The sequence below is a fragment of the Melanotaenia boesemani genome, chromosome 19 (genome assembly GCF_017639745.1).
Source record: "Melanotaenia boesemani isolate fMelBoe1 chromosome 19, fMelBoe1.pri, whole genome shotgun sequence".
NCBI classification, from domain to species: domain Eukaryota; kingdom Metazoa; phylum Chordata; class Actinopteri; order Atheriniformes; family Melanotaeniidae; genus Melanotaenia; species Melanotaenia boesemani.
In genome coordinates this window covers 12011240-12029631 of record NC_055700.1, presented here as the reverse complement: position 1 = coordinate 12029631, position 18392 = coordinate 12011240, and the positions used below count along the sequence as shown (strand labels likewise).

The 18392-nt window shown below is 39.3% G+C and overlaps 1 protein-coding gene across 2 annotated transcripts in view; it reads left to right on the top strand.

Moving 5' to 3' along the window:
• ctif (CBP80/20-dependent translation initiation factor) overlaps window positions 1–18077 on the top strand; it is a 50484-nt gene extending 32407 nt beyond the window's left edge. Inside the window, exons 9-14 of one of the 2 annotated variants that reach the window (XM_041969860.1) lie at window positions 1564–1644; window positions 7165–7753; window positions 8425–8724; window positions 11146–11301; window positions 15514–15567; window positions 16348–18077. In XM_041969860.1, the coding sequence (XP_041825794.1) occupies window positions 1564–1644; window positions 7165–7753; window positions 8425–8724; window positions 11146–11301; window positions 15514–15567; window positions 16348–16569 (1402 nt within the window). In that variant the 3' untranslated portion in view covers window positions 16570–18077. The remainder of the gene's footprint in view (window positions 1–1563; window positions 1645–7164; window positions 7754–8424; window positions 8725–11145; window positions 11302–15513; window positions 15568–16347) is intronic. The other variant, XM_041969861.1, reaches the window with a different exon arrangement.
• Window positions 18078–18392: the final 315 nt, after the last annotated feature.

Genomic DNA, 18392 nt, shown 5'->3' with positions numbered 1-18392 from the left:
TTGGATGCGCTGGATTTATTTATTTTTTTTTTCTGTCTTCTTGGTCAGTAGTCATTTTAGGTAATATCGTCTCTAGCGAGCGGTTGTTGTAACTGTGTGAGACGTTGTTAGGTGGTTTGGTGCGCTTGAGAAAATGCATTGTGAAAACAAGCTATCCTGGTGTGAATGTACCCGTTTCTTTGTGTACACTGAAATTTTTATGCGGATTCTTTCCATCACATGTGCCAGGCTCTGTTTTATAAATCTTAGTCACAGTGGAACTGGATGCATATGCATGAATTTCTCTTCCATCCCTTTTTCATAACTGGACCAAAAATACATCCTTGCCCACTTATTTTTATGTTTATCCTCATCTCTTCACCACCACTCATTAGACCTGTCAAGTAGTGTTCTTAATCAACGCTACAACCGTTGTTGTTATACAGCTCTTGTTACAGTAATATATTATTAATTCATAACCCTCTCCAGTTGAGCTGAGCCAGTGCAATCACATGACAAGTTGTGCATGGCTGCCTTGGAGCACAAATTTCTCTACACTTGTTTTGGCTGTGTTTTGTTAACAAAGTTGAATGCAATCATTAGTGACCGAATTGTGTCTTTTTTTAGGATCATGGTCCAGTCAGCACAGAACACTGCTAACTTCAATAGAGCATCATCATTATTTAACATCAGGAAGTTGATCAGTTATTAAAAGGGTTTTATGGTATTTGCAAAACACTTCACAATGAAAAGATCACTAACAGCGAGGAAAGTAGTTACTCAAAAAGGAGGACAAAATCAATCGTCAGAGTAATAAAATGACCCAAAATGTGCTAAAAATGAACATTGTAAGCACATTGCTATGTGATATGAATTCTATCTGATGCATCTAGAAATGACAGCTGTGTTTTTTATACCACTGATCTCCATTTCTGTGAAGTTTTCTGTTTATACGTAACTTCTGACAATGATAACAAGTGTAATCAATACAAGCTTTTTAAGTTCTACAAACTTGGACGCACACACACATTCAGTGTGACTGAGTTTTGAATCTTAAGATTTAGTAATGCAGATGCTCAGTCAGGTAGTCGAAGCCTGTCTCCCCACAATCCATTAAGTCAGCGTGTTGTGGCCTGTGTGGAGCTTTTGCCATGTTATTGACTGTCTGGCCTGCAGGCTTCTCTTTGCTTGGGTCAATCAATTCTCTCGTCTGGGTCAACCAGTGGTTCCATGAATTCTTCCCTTGTACACAGTAACCACCATGATTGATCATCCTTATTCTGCTTCTTCCCATGATCATATCTACCAGTTGATTTAATCTTTTTAGTCACGTAGAGTTCTTTTAGACTTCCCATAGTTTCTGTGCATGCTGTTTTTATATGATGTTATCAACCTGTAGTTCTTTTTTTTTTTTTTTTTTTCTCTCCTTTTTGCTTTGCTTATTTCCCCTGTGATCTTCTGATTTCTCCTTGATGCCATCTATGGAAATTACTTTACTCCACTCTTTATTTACTTCATCTGTCCTTCATTTCTCCATCCTTCAAATCACCTGCATTGTGGCATACCTTTCTATCCTGCTTGTAGAGTATTTGATCACTTCACCTGTGACCAGTTAACCATACTTCTGCCTACTGGCCCAGGGGGGAAACGGCAAGTCTCAGCCAGGTTAGTGACCACATAAGAAAGATCCTGAAAGCTAAATGGAATCTACTGCCTCTTGACAAAACCTTGGAAATTCTTCTTCTTCTTCTACTCAACAGAACATCCTAATTTCAGCTGATAGTTTTGACTTGTTTTTCTTTAAAAATTCTCAGATAGCTCAAAATAAAACGAATTGATGGTGAAAATAAGATATTTAAAACAAGGGGGAACTCTGTCAGGCAAAATTAAAAACTCATTTAGACCAAATTAATACCCTGTAATTATAAGACCAAACAAACAAGTCACGTGTTATTGCTTAAATATTTGATCATGCCAGCTCTGTTTCTAAGTAACTGTGAGATATAATTTCATCAGTGCCTTCATCGTTTATCTTAAATGCAAACGTCTCCTTGGCAGTAATATGACTGATGGATGGTCAACACTCAAACTACTGCAGAGCTCACAGTCATTAAATATGATTAACATTTTATTACACTCACTTTCACCTCTCCACATCACCAGCAGATTAGGAGGATGGCTGATTAAAGCTGAGCCTGACTACAGCAACTGTAGAAGGCCAACGAATTTTCAGCAAGATGTTGTAGCGCCAAAGGTTTGGGTGTCTGAGCAGTCTACAGCTTAACTAAATTAAGAACTGTCACTCTCTGTAAATCACATTAATCTCACAAACAGACATATCTCATTTTACCTCTGGCTGCTGTTTAGAAAGCAAAAGCTGTTAACGTGGCAGCGAATGTGCTTACAGAGAAACAAAAGGTGATTTTTGTTAATAGTCCAGCCAATTTTACTTGCATTAATAAAGAAGGTGGTCTAAATTCATTTTTGCTTGCATATTGCAGAAATGCAAAGTGACTGTGGAGCACAGAGAAGTTGGGTAAACATGGTAACAGAGCAGGAAATGCGCATCTTGTTTTCAAGAAATAGTACAGAATATTTCCTGTGATTGCTCCTCAGCACAGGTACACATTCAGTTTAGCAGAAACTTAATAAAGTTAGCAAAGCCGATAAACTTGCCATCAGTTAGGCAGCTATCTGTGAGATGATGCTACATTTACATGCTGCATTGTTTCCAATGGAATAAACTAAATACGCCCATTGAAAAACACAGAATCCATGTCATTAAATGGCTAATGCTAAAAAGCTGGCCGTAACCTCATCCCAAGAAGGTTGAGTTAATTTTATCATTATCCCCCCCGCCAACATGAATCAAGTCCTTTAAAACTTGTCAAGTCAGTGCAGCTCTAGCTGAGATGGACTGATTATAAATTGATGAATGCAAGTTGTTGAGAAGTAAGAAGAACTGTCTTCCAAACTCCCCAAGAGAGTGGAGCAGACGGGCCGGGCAGGATTGGAGCTGCATGGACACAAAAATGGCCATAAATACATTTGGATGATTCTCTTAGAGTTTGCAATGCAGTGTCACATTCAGATGGTTGCCAGTTTAGAAAGAAGAGTGAAGGTGTTGAATCAGATTATTAACTGGGGTAAATGATGACATGACTTGTTTAAGAGTCATGCAAAGCATGTTAATTACAATTTCTTAGCATCCATTTTCAAACGCCTCCTTTCTTACAGCTAGCAATCCAAACTCTGGAGGGATTCAGCTGACAGTGTTTAAATTATTTGTCTGCAAAGCTGAAAATTCTTTGTACTCAGCTGTAAAACCAACTTGAAAATTATTGTATTGTTCTGGATTTTTCTGGAAAAAGACCTTTGCTTTCCTGTTTTGAAAATAATCTTCTCATAAATAGAAGTTGTGGTTTTGTTTCACAGTTAGCCTGGCTATGTTTTTAACCTGAATAATCACTTTGGTCCTCTGTGGTTGTTTAAAGTGCTAATAAATAAGGTTGGATTGGATTGAAAATGCACTTATTCTTTTTAGGTTTGCATTCTTATGATTGCTGCCTATCATATACTCCATTTGTTTGAAGCATCGGTTGTGCGCCTGTCACTACAAATGAACATTATGTTTATGCAAGATATGTTTAGTTTATTTTTAATTATATAAAACCCATCTTGCTTAAACGTGAGATGCTATCTGTAGAGGTGACTTAGGGGTAATTATCTAACATCCTAGATTACAATCTCTAAATACAATCGACAATCTTAACACCAACCAAATACTCTATTTTATCGTCTCCGTGTAAATTGTTTGCATGTTACAAATCTTCTAGTGTTCTGTACAATGTGAGTTTGCTGGTGTGCCCCTTAGTGGAACCATCCAGTAACAGGCCAGTATGAGAAAATATTATGCCAACATGAGCACAAGGCTAAAAGGGTGTATGTTTCTGGCCTTTCTCTTAACTCGTTGCAACTAGTTCTTTTGAATTTTGTTCAGAACAAATAATCTGTCTAATCCACTTCTGTTAAAAAAAAGAAAGAATTTATATTGTCTCATCTTTTTTTGAATTGACCAAAATAGTCAACAAGAGATTCATCAGTAGATAAAATGCGCTGTGTATTTTGACAGAAGTAATAACTCACTTGATTTTAATTGTGTAATTATTCACTTTGTTAATGTGCTAACTTCTTTGATAACTATAAACCTGGTCGATAAAACACCAGAAAACAAATGGACATTGTCATTTTTATGACCAAATCTGAGGTGAAACTGCTACAAATTACAAACATATTTGATACAAAAGTTCCTCATACCATTCTGGAGAGGGAGCGGACTCCATGAAATGCACTTAAATATTACTATTTAAATAAGATATTGGTAAAGATAATCTTGTGTCTTTGGTGTGGGGTTGTCCCAGAGCCTTGGCACAAAGGTAAATACTGCATAGATAAAAAAAAGAAATGTAAAAACAACTGTAGCTGGCTGCATTAATCCTTCTCACCTGGCACAATTCTCTGAACCACTGTAGATCAACCAACTTCCTGCAGCTGAAGTACAATCAGAAAATTCTTATGATTAACAAATGAAGTATATGTTTAAAATAACATAGTGAAAAGTGAAATCAAACAATAATCTGGTTGCTGTGGTCAATCTAGACTTATCTTTACTTGTAAATCTGAAAAATTGTCATTTGTCACTTGGAATTTTTCATGATAAACATTTCAGGATTAAACTAATCATGAAGTAATTTGCCATTTATTTCTCCATCCATGATACACATCTTACTTGTACCACTGCTCTAATCTTTCTAATGATCATCCAACCAAAGGTCTGGAATTGATACCTAAACTTCTGATAGTTCGTTTTTCATTTGATGTGATCATCTGTTATTGATAATGAATTTACCTGTAATTTATTTAGATTTCTAGTTTGGAGTCTGTTGTTGGAGATAATGATTACAGTATTAGGTTATCCAGTGCAGCAGCACCCCACACTACAGCTCAGGCTCAATAAATCACTGGTAAATATTAAGAAAGTGACATGAAGTGCAGAGAAATGGCCGTATATATAAGATTATATAACATTAAGTTGAATGTTATTGTGTTAATGCAGTATATAATGTGCAGTGTTAGGTTAGGTAATATTGTTTTAATTTCTGCGAAAGCAAATTTATATTTAACACTTAAATAACTGCTTGTACTAACAAATCAGTTTTCTCTACTGTGTGTCTGTGCTGTAGTTTTGTGTAAATTTCTACTTGCTTGACTTGTGTGAAGGAATATTGTTTAAGATCTAAAAACATTTTCAAGATTGTTTTTTGATATCCAACTAATTTGCGAGAGTATGAAAGTTTCACTTAAGTTTCCCACAAGTTAGTTTTTGCTTTTGTGTTATAGCCAAAATATATCAGGCTCTTCATTTTTCATGTTTAGGCTGAAAGTTAAGTCACTGAGACTTTGCAGAGCTAAAAGGAAAATATCTTGCGAAGACACTTATTCTACAGTCTCCTCATTGATAACAACCTCTAAGACCTTGTAGAGATATATATGACCATTAATCTAGACCTCCCACAGGGCTTTCATACCTTCAGAGGGTCACAGATTTTGCCTTTGTCTAAAGCCCTCTTAAAAAAAAAAAAAAAAAAATATATATATATATATATATATATATATATATATATACTCATACATACTTTTTCTGTTTTCAAAAGAAACCTTGTGTGTAGGGTCAAAATGAAACACTAATCACGCTTCAGGGAGCTGCAGTACAGTTTGTACTGTTCTGAATTATGACGACTAGATGTACAAACGGTGCAGTACCTTTTGATATTTTTCAGCACTCAAAAGCATTATTGTTCAGTGTATTTACATGTTCGCAGAATATGATTATTTATGCTACGCAAATGTCACGATTTTATGCATTTATTGCTTGATAACATTGAATGTTTTACAGAATGATCAACATGTTTGTCAGTCTCCATCACTATAACAGTGTGGGTTAATGTACATCTGTCTGCACATGAATGGCATGTTTCTTAAGAACTACATATCCAGTAAAGCTTCCTAATGTGTGAATGTTGCAGTTTCTTTCTAAGGTTAACAAATATTCACTATAAATACTTAAACTGTGGGGGATTTTTTTTTCTACAGTTTTTGGCTCCTTATCTTATTTGTTTCAGTCTCACTGGAGGCACAATAAGTTGTGTGTGTTAACAAGCCTTATCAGTTAATGACAGCATTTGAGGTGTTATTTACAGCCCTCTCAGTTTATAAGAGCAGTTTTGTTTCATTACAGAGGCTTTTTTTTTATTTCATTTTGAGCAGATAGTGTTCCAAGAGCAAAACAAACGGAAGAAGATGCAGAACAGTAGCTGTACAGTTAAATCCAAAATTGACTTAAATCATGCTATACAAAATAAGAATTATACATTGATGCTCGAAAAGGAGTCGGGAGAAGTAAAACTTATTATACCCCACCCCAAGGCATGCAAAAGTATGGGCACCATATGACATGATTGAGAGAAATTACTTCTTTACAGGGTATTTTGCTCTTGAGCTTTTAGTAAATTAGGTAATATTTTACTAACATCTTTTTGTGCATGTCTAGGATCATATGTAGTCATGTATAGGTATATTTGGTCGCTGGAAATGCTAACAGACAAGTTTAGCTCTGTCCTTTAAGTGACAACTTCTAGTTTGCAACTTTCAATGAGTCAAAAAATAGATACAGTCAAGTAAATCAGAAAAAGGTTGTTCCCAGCTTTTCAGGTTGAGTTTGTGTGAGTTCACAAGCTGAGGCATATAATAGGTTGCCTCCTCGGTACAAGGGTGACTAATCCCTTGGACCATATGTCATCGGCTTGTCGAGCCCCGAGTCAGTGCAGCAACACGACACAGCAATGCAGGACAGGAAAACACAGACACACTGTGCATCCACATGTAAGCAGACATGGCTTTTTATTTTATAGGTTGTAGCTAAGTAGATAACAATTTGAGAATCACAGTGATAGGATGTTGGATAGGTAAGTTTTGGATAAGGTTGTCACTTGACATATTAGTATTTGCAGAATAGCACTGATTAGCCTCTTTAAGAAGATGAGTATAAGGCAGACGGCCACAGGTACCAGCCAGCTGCTGCTGCTACATCACAGTGATGCTAACTGGAGTCTACTCTCATTCCAGGAGGCAGCAGCGGTCTCAAGGAGGAGGAGGAGGAGGAGGGGGGAAGAACCAGCCTCAGCAGCTACAACAGCAGTCACCTCAGCAGGAAAAGGATCAACCCCAACAACAGTCTTTAAACCAACAAGAGCAGAATTTAACAGAACTGGGAGATAACAGAAAAAATAGTGCTGGTCGGCCACCTCGCCAGTACCAAGGAGGACATGGGCAGCGCCAAGGAGGACCCCCACATCATGGATACAGCCAAAACCGGCGTTGGCATCAGAATCAGAAAAGTCAAGGGCATGGACAGACTAACGCTACAGGGGATAAAGGAGTACCCCCAAGAACAACCAAAGACAAAGAGTCTGAGGATGCAAAAGTGGGTGACGAGCAGATTAGACCACCTCAAGACTGCAGCATTAAGAGTACTAGTGAATCACCAAAATCTGACTCACCACCCACACAAAATGCCTTCCCGGATATGACAGTTAGTAAGGAATCTTTCAACCCATCGCAAAGTGGAAAGGCAAGTGAGGGGCAATTGGAGCAGCCCAAAGTTAGCCTTCTGCAGTCATCAAAGGAGAGGCTGAGGAGGAGGCTAAAGGACAAGGTACTGAAAAGCTGCTTAGTGCCCGTCAGACAGTATTAAGACATTCAGGTCTGATGTGTATGGGTACACACACACATACACCTACATATGGTTTTGTAACTACTTATGTTCACGGTTACATACTATGTGTTGTCTTTACTGTACAGAAACACTTGATTGTTACTGTTTACTGGAATTATTTGTCTACAGTGTCAAATAAGATTATATGTTGATGCACAGCCCAAACAAGCAGAGAGGAGAACACGTGTTGGATGTGAAGAAAGTAAAGCAGCATTAGCCTAACGATTTTTTAGGTTTTCCACTGTCTGCTAAAGTCATAAGTCGACCAACTGTGTTGCTGCCCTCAGCTTCCTCTTTCTACGGTTAACTCATTACCACCAAGGGTGGGATTGCTTTGACTCCCCAATAGGCACAGTAAGGAATTGATAAACACACCCTGAAGGATGCCAGTGAATCAATACATCCAGTCTGGGAGCCTGCTGTTTTCGTGACTTAGGTTTTTTGTTGTTGTTGTTGTTGTTTTTTTAAATGTCTGTGCTCAATTCATCCCAAATTTGTCTGTCTAGCATATCAATTGTTTTCAAAAACATACAAATCAGCTTTTCTATGACTAAAGCAACATTAAAAATGACTTTGTCAAGTCAATGTCCTTGTCCTGTTTCTCACTTCAGGAAGAAGCTATGGTGGAGGAGTCAGGGTCCAGATCACAGAACATGGACCGGCTTGTGGACCTTCTCAACAGCATGAGGAGCAACAGCAGTGGGGTGGAGCAGCAACTCGCCTCTTTCATGGAGGAGGCGCAGTGCTCAGCACGGTCCGAGGAGACGCTGGCTCAGGTGGTCGGCACCATCTACTCCAAGGCTGTGTCGGATAGGAGCTTCGCTGCAACGGCGGCTAAACTCTGCGACAAGATGGCGTTGTTCATGGTGGAGGGGACCAAGTTCAGATCGCTGCTGCTCAACATGCTCCAGGTAAGTTGGGAAATCTGTAGCAGTAGCATATTAGCTTCACACTTTATTTATCTCTCCTTTAATGTTTTTCCCAAAGTGTCATAATAGTCTTTTTTTTTTTTCTTTAACACCAAGATATATTTTTAAAACCTTTTTTATTATATAAATAAACATGTTTCAGTGCTACCTAACTTTTCTGGACAAGTTTCAAAAGACTGGGCTATATGTTAAAGAGACTCAATATAGTATTTCTACTTTCACTTAAGTAAAAGTGCTGCAGGTGACCAGCTAAAGAAATAAACTGGTGGTTGAACAATAAGCTTACAAAAAAACTACTCTGGGGTTAAAAACTTAATTTCCTCTCCTGATTGTGCAGCTCTGGTGTTTAGAATCTCAGGGGATCTTATTAGTTACGTTTTTGAATGAGAAAACAGTGTTGTCTTTCATTAAAACATCTGTTCTATTGGACATTTAAATCTGTGTCATGTATGCTCTTTAGCCAAAACTATTTAACAACTTGATGAGTAAGACTGATAAGAAGTCTGTGTATCAGCATCAGTCGATTTACAATCAAAACTCACTTATTTAGGAGCACAAGCTGAAAGCTTCTCTAATTTTAAGGATTTATCTCACACGTTTAGCTCTGGGATTACACTTTCTTTTACACATTGATAATAAAGTGGTTGTTATCTAGTAAAGCAGACTTTTCTTTTAAATTATGTTTTTAGAAATAATCCCCATTGTAATTCCAACAGTTTAATTCAGTTAAAGCACCTTAAGGTGGTGGCCAACAGAGTGTAAAACATTGCAAGATGTCAGTGGGTAACGTAGCTATTCTAAACACTCAGGAGACAGGAAGACCTGTCCCCCCTTCACCTTCCATCCCTTCATTCAGCTGCATAGTAATAGCGTTGCACCCCTTAATGAAAACATCCTCTTAGTCGTTACATACTTAACTGCCGCTCCCTCCTTTCCTCTCCCCCCTCCTCGTCCCCCATGAGCCCTCTATTCCCATGCTCCCACGTCTTATCGCCTCCTCTCACTCAGAACAACACGGACCAATGCCTCGCTACTTCTCCCCATACAGTTTCCATGTCCCGCTTCCCCCTGTGCTCCATCCTGAGAGCCAGATAACTTCACCAGAGCAGCAGACTGTCTCGAAGCAGCCAAACAAGCCACATCTTGTCATCAGATGACAATTAAAGTCTAAATATTAACCCACCTGCTACCTCGCCATGTTTACTAATTTTCCCTTCCTTTACTCCATCTCCTGTTTCCTTCTCATACAGATGCTCTTTTCTTCAAGACGCCCACAATTTTTTTTTCTACCTTGTGCTTTTCCATTTGAAACATCCAGGTCTTTAGATGTTGAGATTTTTATCCCAGACCCAGCAGCAATGAATCCCTGCCTTGATCCTTTTACCCCCCTTTTCACTTTTTATTTAGTCCCCCTCGATCACTATTGTGTGGTCTCTTCTTCTCTTTTATTTCTCACTTTAATCTGCTCTTCTCAGCTAGCACAGACCCCCTCCTTGTCTTTGACATTTTATCTTTATTTTTGCTATAAAACATTGTAAATGTCATAAGTGGGCTCATGGAGGCCTTCATTAATGTTGTTGCTTCCAGACCCTGGATCTCAGTATGGGGGCAATTAGTATGTAACCGCTCTGCTTATAAAATGAGGGGTTGATGTTTGTTTGCTTAAACATGACCACTGTTTAACCTGTGGAGCTTTTTCTTTCTACTAATGTCACCAACATTTTCTTCATAATATTTTTTTATCTTCTGATGGTTTCTGAAAGAGGGATGAGTTATCTGTCAGGTCCATGTAAAGCTCTATGTTCTGTGTGTCTGTGCACAAGCAGGCCTGTGGTGTAGCTGTATAAGTGTGTGAGAATCTAAGCCGCTCACGTTTCCAGAGCCCTTCAGTCCCAACAGACGGCACAGTCAGGAAAAATTATGAGAAGCAGTTGCCCTGACTGTTAATAAAGTTTCGGTTTAACCTGACGAATAACATCTTTTACAAGTGTGCATTAAGCATTAACCCATATTAACCTTAACACTTTCACTGCACTGACACAGTTCACTACCCTTCACTTTCATACTAAATGAACACACTCTCCTCTAATTCTGGCAGATGAAATAAATTTGTTTAATGTAGTTTTCAGCTGTTTTTTAGCTTGAAGTACCTCAAGGCATAAGGTTAATATGTGTGCCACCTACCAAAACTCCCATCAGAGAGATAGAAAAGATGTTAATGCTGATTAATGGTCCTGCCAGAAAAGATATGAACACTTACACACCCACCTACCTACTTGTATAATACACTTATAAAAGCTGGATATGCTGTAACGTGTATTTGTGTTATACAAACTATATATACTTCTATTTTCTCCTTTTTTTTTTTTTATTTTTTTATTATTATTTTCTTGATCTCTACAGACTGACTTTTCCCACCGGGAAGGGCTCCAGCAGTCAGATGTCGAGCGCTGGTTAGGTTTCATCACCTTTTTGTGTGAGGTGTTTGGTACCATGAGGAGCAACTCTGGCGAGCCATTCAGGGTGCTGGTGTGTCCCATCTACACATGTCTTCGAGAGGTCTGTATCCAGATCTGCACAGCTCTTATTGATGAGTGTGTCGATAACCAATCAATCAGCCACAGTCATGTGCCCCAGCGACAGGACACACATAGCTGCATCTGTGTATCTTGGTTTCCTGTTTTTGGCCAGACATAGTCTAGACTGAAGACACAACATTAGGGTTTGGTTAGTAGTGCAAGCACTCATGACACCATCAGTTCCAGGAAAGTGTGTGACCCCAGGTTCAGTTCTCTTTAGCTGGTCATGTTCTCTTACATCCAGTACCCTGGTCACCATAGAAACAATAAACAGTAGCCACAGCAGATGCATCACATTACAGAAGTGGTTAATGACAGATGGACTATTGAAAGGGGAAGCAAGTGGGTGGAAGGGAGGTGAGAGGAAGTACAGGAGACTGTGGTCAGGTCAACACTGAGTGCAGAGGAAGTTTCCCCACAGCATGACAGGTGGAAGAGAGAGGAGACAGACTAACAAGATCTGAGAATGATAATCATTTTAAATGCATCATTTGAGATGTAGAAATAATGGCAGGTGTTAAAACACAAGTTTGTTAGTTGTACCACCTGTGTGCACACCTCTTTCAGTTTGGTGCTTAACACACACCCTGTGTTTCATTAACAAACACAATGACAAACAGCTTATGCCATCCACACCCTGTCTGAGAGTATGCCCAGAGCATTATCTCAGCTTGTTAAAAGGCTCTGCGGCATGACTGGGGGTGTGGAAAAACCAGTCCAAAACATATACAAACAGTAACATTTTCCAGCATCAGCTGTGTTATATGAAGATAAGTGATTCTTGAGGTAAGAACACACCAGTGTAACATGCTGAATTATCTGTAGGACTTTATATACTTTCTGTGTAGATACAAGCACAAGTGCTTGTTGACAGTCCTCTTTGCAGTATCCCAAGTGGACTGTTTCTGACTTTCATCTGTCTCATGTTGAATGTTACTGTCAGAATCCAGTGACAAGCCACGTGTGGCTCATTTTGCAGCAGCTGCTTCTGTGCTGGTAGCCTACAGAAAAGGATTAGATAACAGCTGACATGTGCTGGGCTCCACTTAGTTTTTTTTTTCTTTTTTTTTCATTTGTTTAGAATCTAGAGAACGTGTATGTAGATGCTCCAAGCAGATCTATTTAAAAACAACAAATAATAATATTATTCAGAAATGCATTGTTGTCATCACTGTTCTGTTTAGGGAATAAAATGAACAAAAAAATCGAACTTTTGAAAAAGAAACAAATAAAGAGAGAGAGTACCGAATCTCGTTTAAAGGAACAAATCTGCAAATACTGAATATTACTGGTTAATGCTGACATGTTCACAAATGTGAGGTGTTTTTTGGATACAAATGACAACTGTTAGTTAAAAAATCAATGAGCTGTGATCTGATCGATTCAGACTCTCAGACTTCTGATGTCTGTTGAATTTTGCACAACTCAATGAGTTGTTTTCCATTTTAACAATTCAGATACACAATCCTCAACTGAGCCTGCATTGGAAAAAGACCCAAATATAAATTATAAAAGGGGTCCTTGTAGCTGACTTGATGCTGCACCATGTACTAAGTCTGAGGCCGTACTTGGATTAGATTCCAACTCAGACGCTTTGCTGCATGTTTTCGCTTTGAAGCTGACTTCATTATTGGACTCTCACTGAAAATTTGTGAAGCAAATGCATTTATTTCCTTATCGGATTTTCCTTTTATTTAGGCATGTTGCTGTTGTTACATTACTTATGTAGAAAGTTATAATGAATATTACATATTAAATATCAGTAAAGGCCAAACAGCACCTGCCTTTGCTGAAGTATGTGAACTGTTGAGATTGTCTGCCTGAAAATTGGTGTTTATCTAAAATGCAGCAGTCCTGGTCAGCTAAAGGGCAAGTGGCAGACAACAGATAACACCATCTTTTATCAAGCAAATGACTCACATGCAGCCCTCTGAGAAGTCATCACCAGGATATTGGTTTGCAGTTGCACCCTGCAGAAAGCATGCAAATACACTGGCCTGGTCATGACATCAGACGTTATTTATGTGGTGCCTTGGTATCCATCCTTGAATGTCTGCATGTGCTCTCAAAATTAAATACACAGTACTTTAGATTTTAACTCTGTGCCTTTTATGGCTAACAGCTAGTAAAAAGAGAGCACTAATGCAACAGGAATGTTGTAATATTATGCAACTACAGGACATGTTGGTCCTGCAGACCTTCTGTTGCTATGCAACAACCAAAAACAGTTCAAGTTGAATTTAATCTGGAGTACCTTTGTTTCATCTCTGTTTTTTAACTATGAATTGGTAGGTTTCAGTATTTACTTATGTACATGCGTCTCAATAATTAAGATAATTTAAAAGAAAAAGCCAAAGCAGGGTAAATTTAACCACTGAAGGTGTTGGATGTATTTATTTAATGGGGGGTTATAAAAAGATCACAGCTTATCCTAGTTTTTGTTGCCTTTTTTTGTTATTCTTATCCTTATCAAATATTTTCTGCACAAAAAAACACAGCTTGAGGGAATCTCAGTCCCGAAGCTTCCCAGTGCAAAGATTCTGTTTTGATGACTTTATGAACTGATGTCTTTATTATTTTACGTGTCAGCAGGTGAAGACAGTATGCTAAGCAGTCACATAGACTTTTCCCCCCTGCATACATCTCTTTTTCTAGCAAAAACAGAAAAAAGGTTCCATGTAGCGATGGATTTACTTATGGTGGGAAAATGACAGAGAAGAAAAAGCTGTTTTAGTGACTACAGGAGAGCAGCAGAGAACTCATGATGAAGGAGTATAGATTAGACCATATTAAAAGTGTTGAACAAAACTCACCCTCAGCTCCCTGGAGAACTCATTATGAGCTAATCCTGCTCGTCACATAGTTCAACTCTGGAAACGACGGGACTTGAGTTCCCACATCAAACGGCCTCTGTCACCACGCCCGTCTCAGCATAGTGAGGAGCTGACGTCTGTGCAACTGCTGGGCCTGAATGATAGGTGGAATACCATGAAGCTTACAGCGTGGAAATAAGAGGACAGCTCATGTTAAATGTAGAGCATCACATCAGATGGTGCTTACTCTTGTTTCTTCCTTCTTGTAAATTCTAAGACTTTTATAAGATTGTTTTTATTTCAGTGCTTTCTTAAATCATGCATTTAAAGGTGCTGCAGTTTGTTAAGTATGTGTTAAAATGAAAAGGACGGGCTGCCAACAAAAACCCAAAATACTTTTGCTAATTTTTTTGCTTAATCTATTTAATCAACAATTGTTTTATATAGCTCTGAGTCATGTAAGTATTTTCAGCTTGTAAAGTAAAATTTTATACCTCCACCTTTTACAGAGCATTTATTTGTAGTCTTTATTGACTCTGAGTTGCATGCTCTGTTTTACCTGTTTTTTGTTGTTTTTTTTGTTTGTTTCTTTGTTTCTTCTAACGCGTGATGACTTTACTATGTTGAAGAGAAAGTCTCATGTTGTGTCATTCTTTAGTTTGAAGCCACACATTATGACAGCAGTGACAGTGAACCAAGACGGGGAAGCTGTGACACAATTGCTTGTAACTTCCTTCCTATTTTCAGCTTAATCAAAGCAGCTCTTTGTAAACCTACTTGTGAGGAGTAAAGCAACCTTGGAATTACAAAAAAAAAAAAGAAATAATCTGCTGCAGTCTGACATTAGATGCTCATAGTCCAATGTGGGAGGCTTTCCTCCATTTGTCACCATTTCTACATTGTGTCAAAGTGCCAGTTGTATGCCCATCTGTGCATGGGGCCACAGTGGAGGGAAGGGTGGGGTGGGGGGCAGCCAGCATGTTTACCAGCTCTACTGTTTGTCTTTAGCTGCTCTGTGTGTTTATAGTGTGTCTGTGCATTTATATGTGTGTGTATAAAGTAAGCCTTGATGTATTATGTTGGCTCGTTTGTCAGAGTGAAAGGCTACTCTGTTGTCTTCCCAGATTTTAAATGTTAATGCAGAAAATATTTACAGTTGGGATTAGATCTCCTCTTGTGAGATAATTAACACATGCAAACACTTGAATCTTTCTATTTGGTCGAAATCCAAGTATACATATAGTCTATTTATACTGTACGTCTTGTGGCCCTCACTTACTCAGACGTCATGTCAATATATTTGGATTTTTGTGCTATATTTTGCACAGTCCTTTTCTCTCCTTCGACAGTCATAAAGTGTCTGTTTTTGTCCTTTGTAGCTGCTACAGTCCACAGATGTTAAGGAAGATGCCGTCCTCTGTTGCTCAATGGAGGTATGGACCACACACAAACAGAAAATGTAAAAAAAAAAGTCTTAACCTCTCGACTAACCCTTTGAGGAATGCCCTCACTTTGCAAAAATGTACTCAAATGTCCACTTGGTTCCCTACAAAGACACGCATGCCGACACGCATAATAAGGGTTGCTTACAGTTAAATAAGAAGCCAATTTTAAATCTGTGCAAAAGCGAGGTTGGGATTTGAGGAAAATTGCATATTAAATGTTTAAATACTTTGAAATCCTAAAGCCTGTTTTATTTAGCATGCTGGATTTTCCACTGCAGCCCTCTGTGTCTAATTTTGCACTCCTGGTGTTAAGAGTCAAATAAGGAGTCACACCAAATGGCCAACTGTGCATCTTTTTAAAAGTGAGATATTAACCTCATTATTACATTAATACTGTCGAATGTCCAGTTTATCAAAAGTAAACATGAATTTCTGTGCTTAATGGCCAGCTTGCCAGCTCCACAGAGCCACGATAGCCACATCAAAGGAAAGTGCAGCAATTTAAAATAAATAGGAATTGTCCTTTAGTAGCAGAAAATGGAGCCTTGAGATATCTGAACAGAAGGGGCAAATGCAGGTGAGCTGTGAAAGGAAAACAGTTCCCAGATGCTCATACGCACAGCTTCATGGCCAGAGGGTGTGTGAATCTTTGCTGTTTGACTGTATCCACAATAGCAAGGTGCCAGACATCTAGTTTTGCTCTCAGTAGAGGACACACATACATACACACACACTAATTCTTTACTTCCACGTTTTTTTGTCCTTCAGCTGCAGAGCACGGGGCGTCTCCTGGAGGAACAGCTCCCTGAGATGATGACCGAGCTCTTAGCTGCCGTCAGGGACAAGATGCTGTGTCCAGCTGAATCTCAGCTCACCCGCTCTCTGCTCATGGAGGTCATCGAGCTGCACGCACACCGTTGGAACCCCCTGGAGGCTCTCACTACTCAGTACTATAACCGTACCATCCAAAAGCTCACCACCACTGCCTAGTTGCCAGCTCCCATGGAAATAGAGACAAGCCCCATTAATGCCCCATCTATAAAAGTAACTCCACTCCTGCCTGCCTAAATAAATAAATGAAATCTGAAGTTATTGAGCTTAATTCTAAATTCCATAAGACGAGTGACCACTCCGGCAAACACAAGCTCCCAAACAGGCATCTCTGGGCCATCAATGCAACGCCTACATATGGTGTATTTGAACACTAACTGCTACGTGGCCAGCAGGGGCGTGCTTAGCCACGCAGATTACCGGAGCTCGGCTGGCTGTGGCTGCTGAGAGATAAAGGAGGGGAACAAACGAGAGGGGTCATGCAGGGGAGAGAAGGAGAGGGCAGCAGCCTGTCCATGGGGAATGGAGAGATCTGTACACACAGATGAATGGAGGAGGGAAGGATAAGAGGGGTGGGGGGGGGTCAGGGTGGTCTGTGTCAGTCTCTTCATTGTGCTTATTGCCAAACCTCCCTCCCCTCTCTCCATCTCCATCTCCTCCCCCCTCTCCTCTGTCTCTCTGTTAGCCCCTGGGGTCTGTGTGGCTGATAAAAGAGAGACGGAGGAGGCGGCGGGGAGCAGACACGGTGCTGTCTGTCTGGGCCGTCTGCCCCGCCGGGCCAGGGACCAGGTCAAAGGGCCTCGCAGTAGAGCTCCCCAGCTCCTCCCTGCCTTTGTACACCACCACCCCCTCCTCAGCAGGAAGCCCCTTTGAGGGGATGAGACAGCAGGCCTGCTGGGCCTGGCTGGGCTGAGGATAAGGATCAGGCTGGCTAGAATAGGGTGGCAGATGGCTGCTTGAGCTCCTGTGAGGCGACACACTCCGAACACACCCCACTGGCACCCCAGTTACCCACAAAAGCAGTAGGAATATTGCAGTGTTGGTTGGGGGTAGAGGGTGGGGGCAACATTAAAAAAAAAAAAAAAAAAAAGCTAAAGCAGACTGCTGTCTGTCTGATAACTCTTTTGTTTTTGTCCTGCAGGGGAATGTCTCTTCTCCTCTGTAAAGCATTGCATGTCAATGCTTTGTTAACCCCACCATTAATATTATATATTTTCTAATCATTAATTGTTTTTATCATTGATGTTTCATTTTAAGGTCTTGTTTTTATGGTAAGATGTATGTATGATGTTATAGCGGTAGGCCTTATTGCACAGGTATGATTTGTTTTGCACTGTTTTGAGGCTTTTGAGGATTTTTTTTAAGGAAAAAAACTTAAATTTGAAGCAGTGCTTGTGGATAAATATTAAATATCAGTAGTGAAAGAGACGGGTTGAGCATAGTAAGGAATTTTAGGATGTTTTAATTGACTAGTGGCCTTGTCAATTATTCTTTTTTTTATAGGAGCTTTTCTTTCTGCTGCAGCACAGTAAATGCTAAGGACTAAGATTGAGGTGATCACAGTGGTTTTGCAGAAGAAAACATTTAAAGAAGAACATTGAAAAAAAAAAAAAAAGCATGGCTCGCAGAGAAATAGAAGTAAAATGCTTGAAAATCTCCTTTTCAAGCCATTCTTTGCAGTGGACATTTTGCAAGTGTTCAATATGGACTGTATTTGAGCTTGCTTTGTTTTTGAAATCACTATTAACCTGTGTATTTGAAGATGACAATAAGAGAAAATTCTTATTGTTTGACCTCATATTAGCTAGTCATGTGAACCTTGTTCAAGCTAATGTTTATACTATGATATTGACGTACAAAGCCAATCATATACCATGCGTAAATGGGCTTTACATGTATTCTGCATATAGTATATTTACAAGTATTTAACAACAGTGAAATCGAGGAGAATCATGCATCAGAGCTGTTACATAGGATGACTG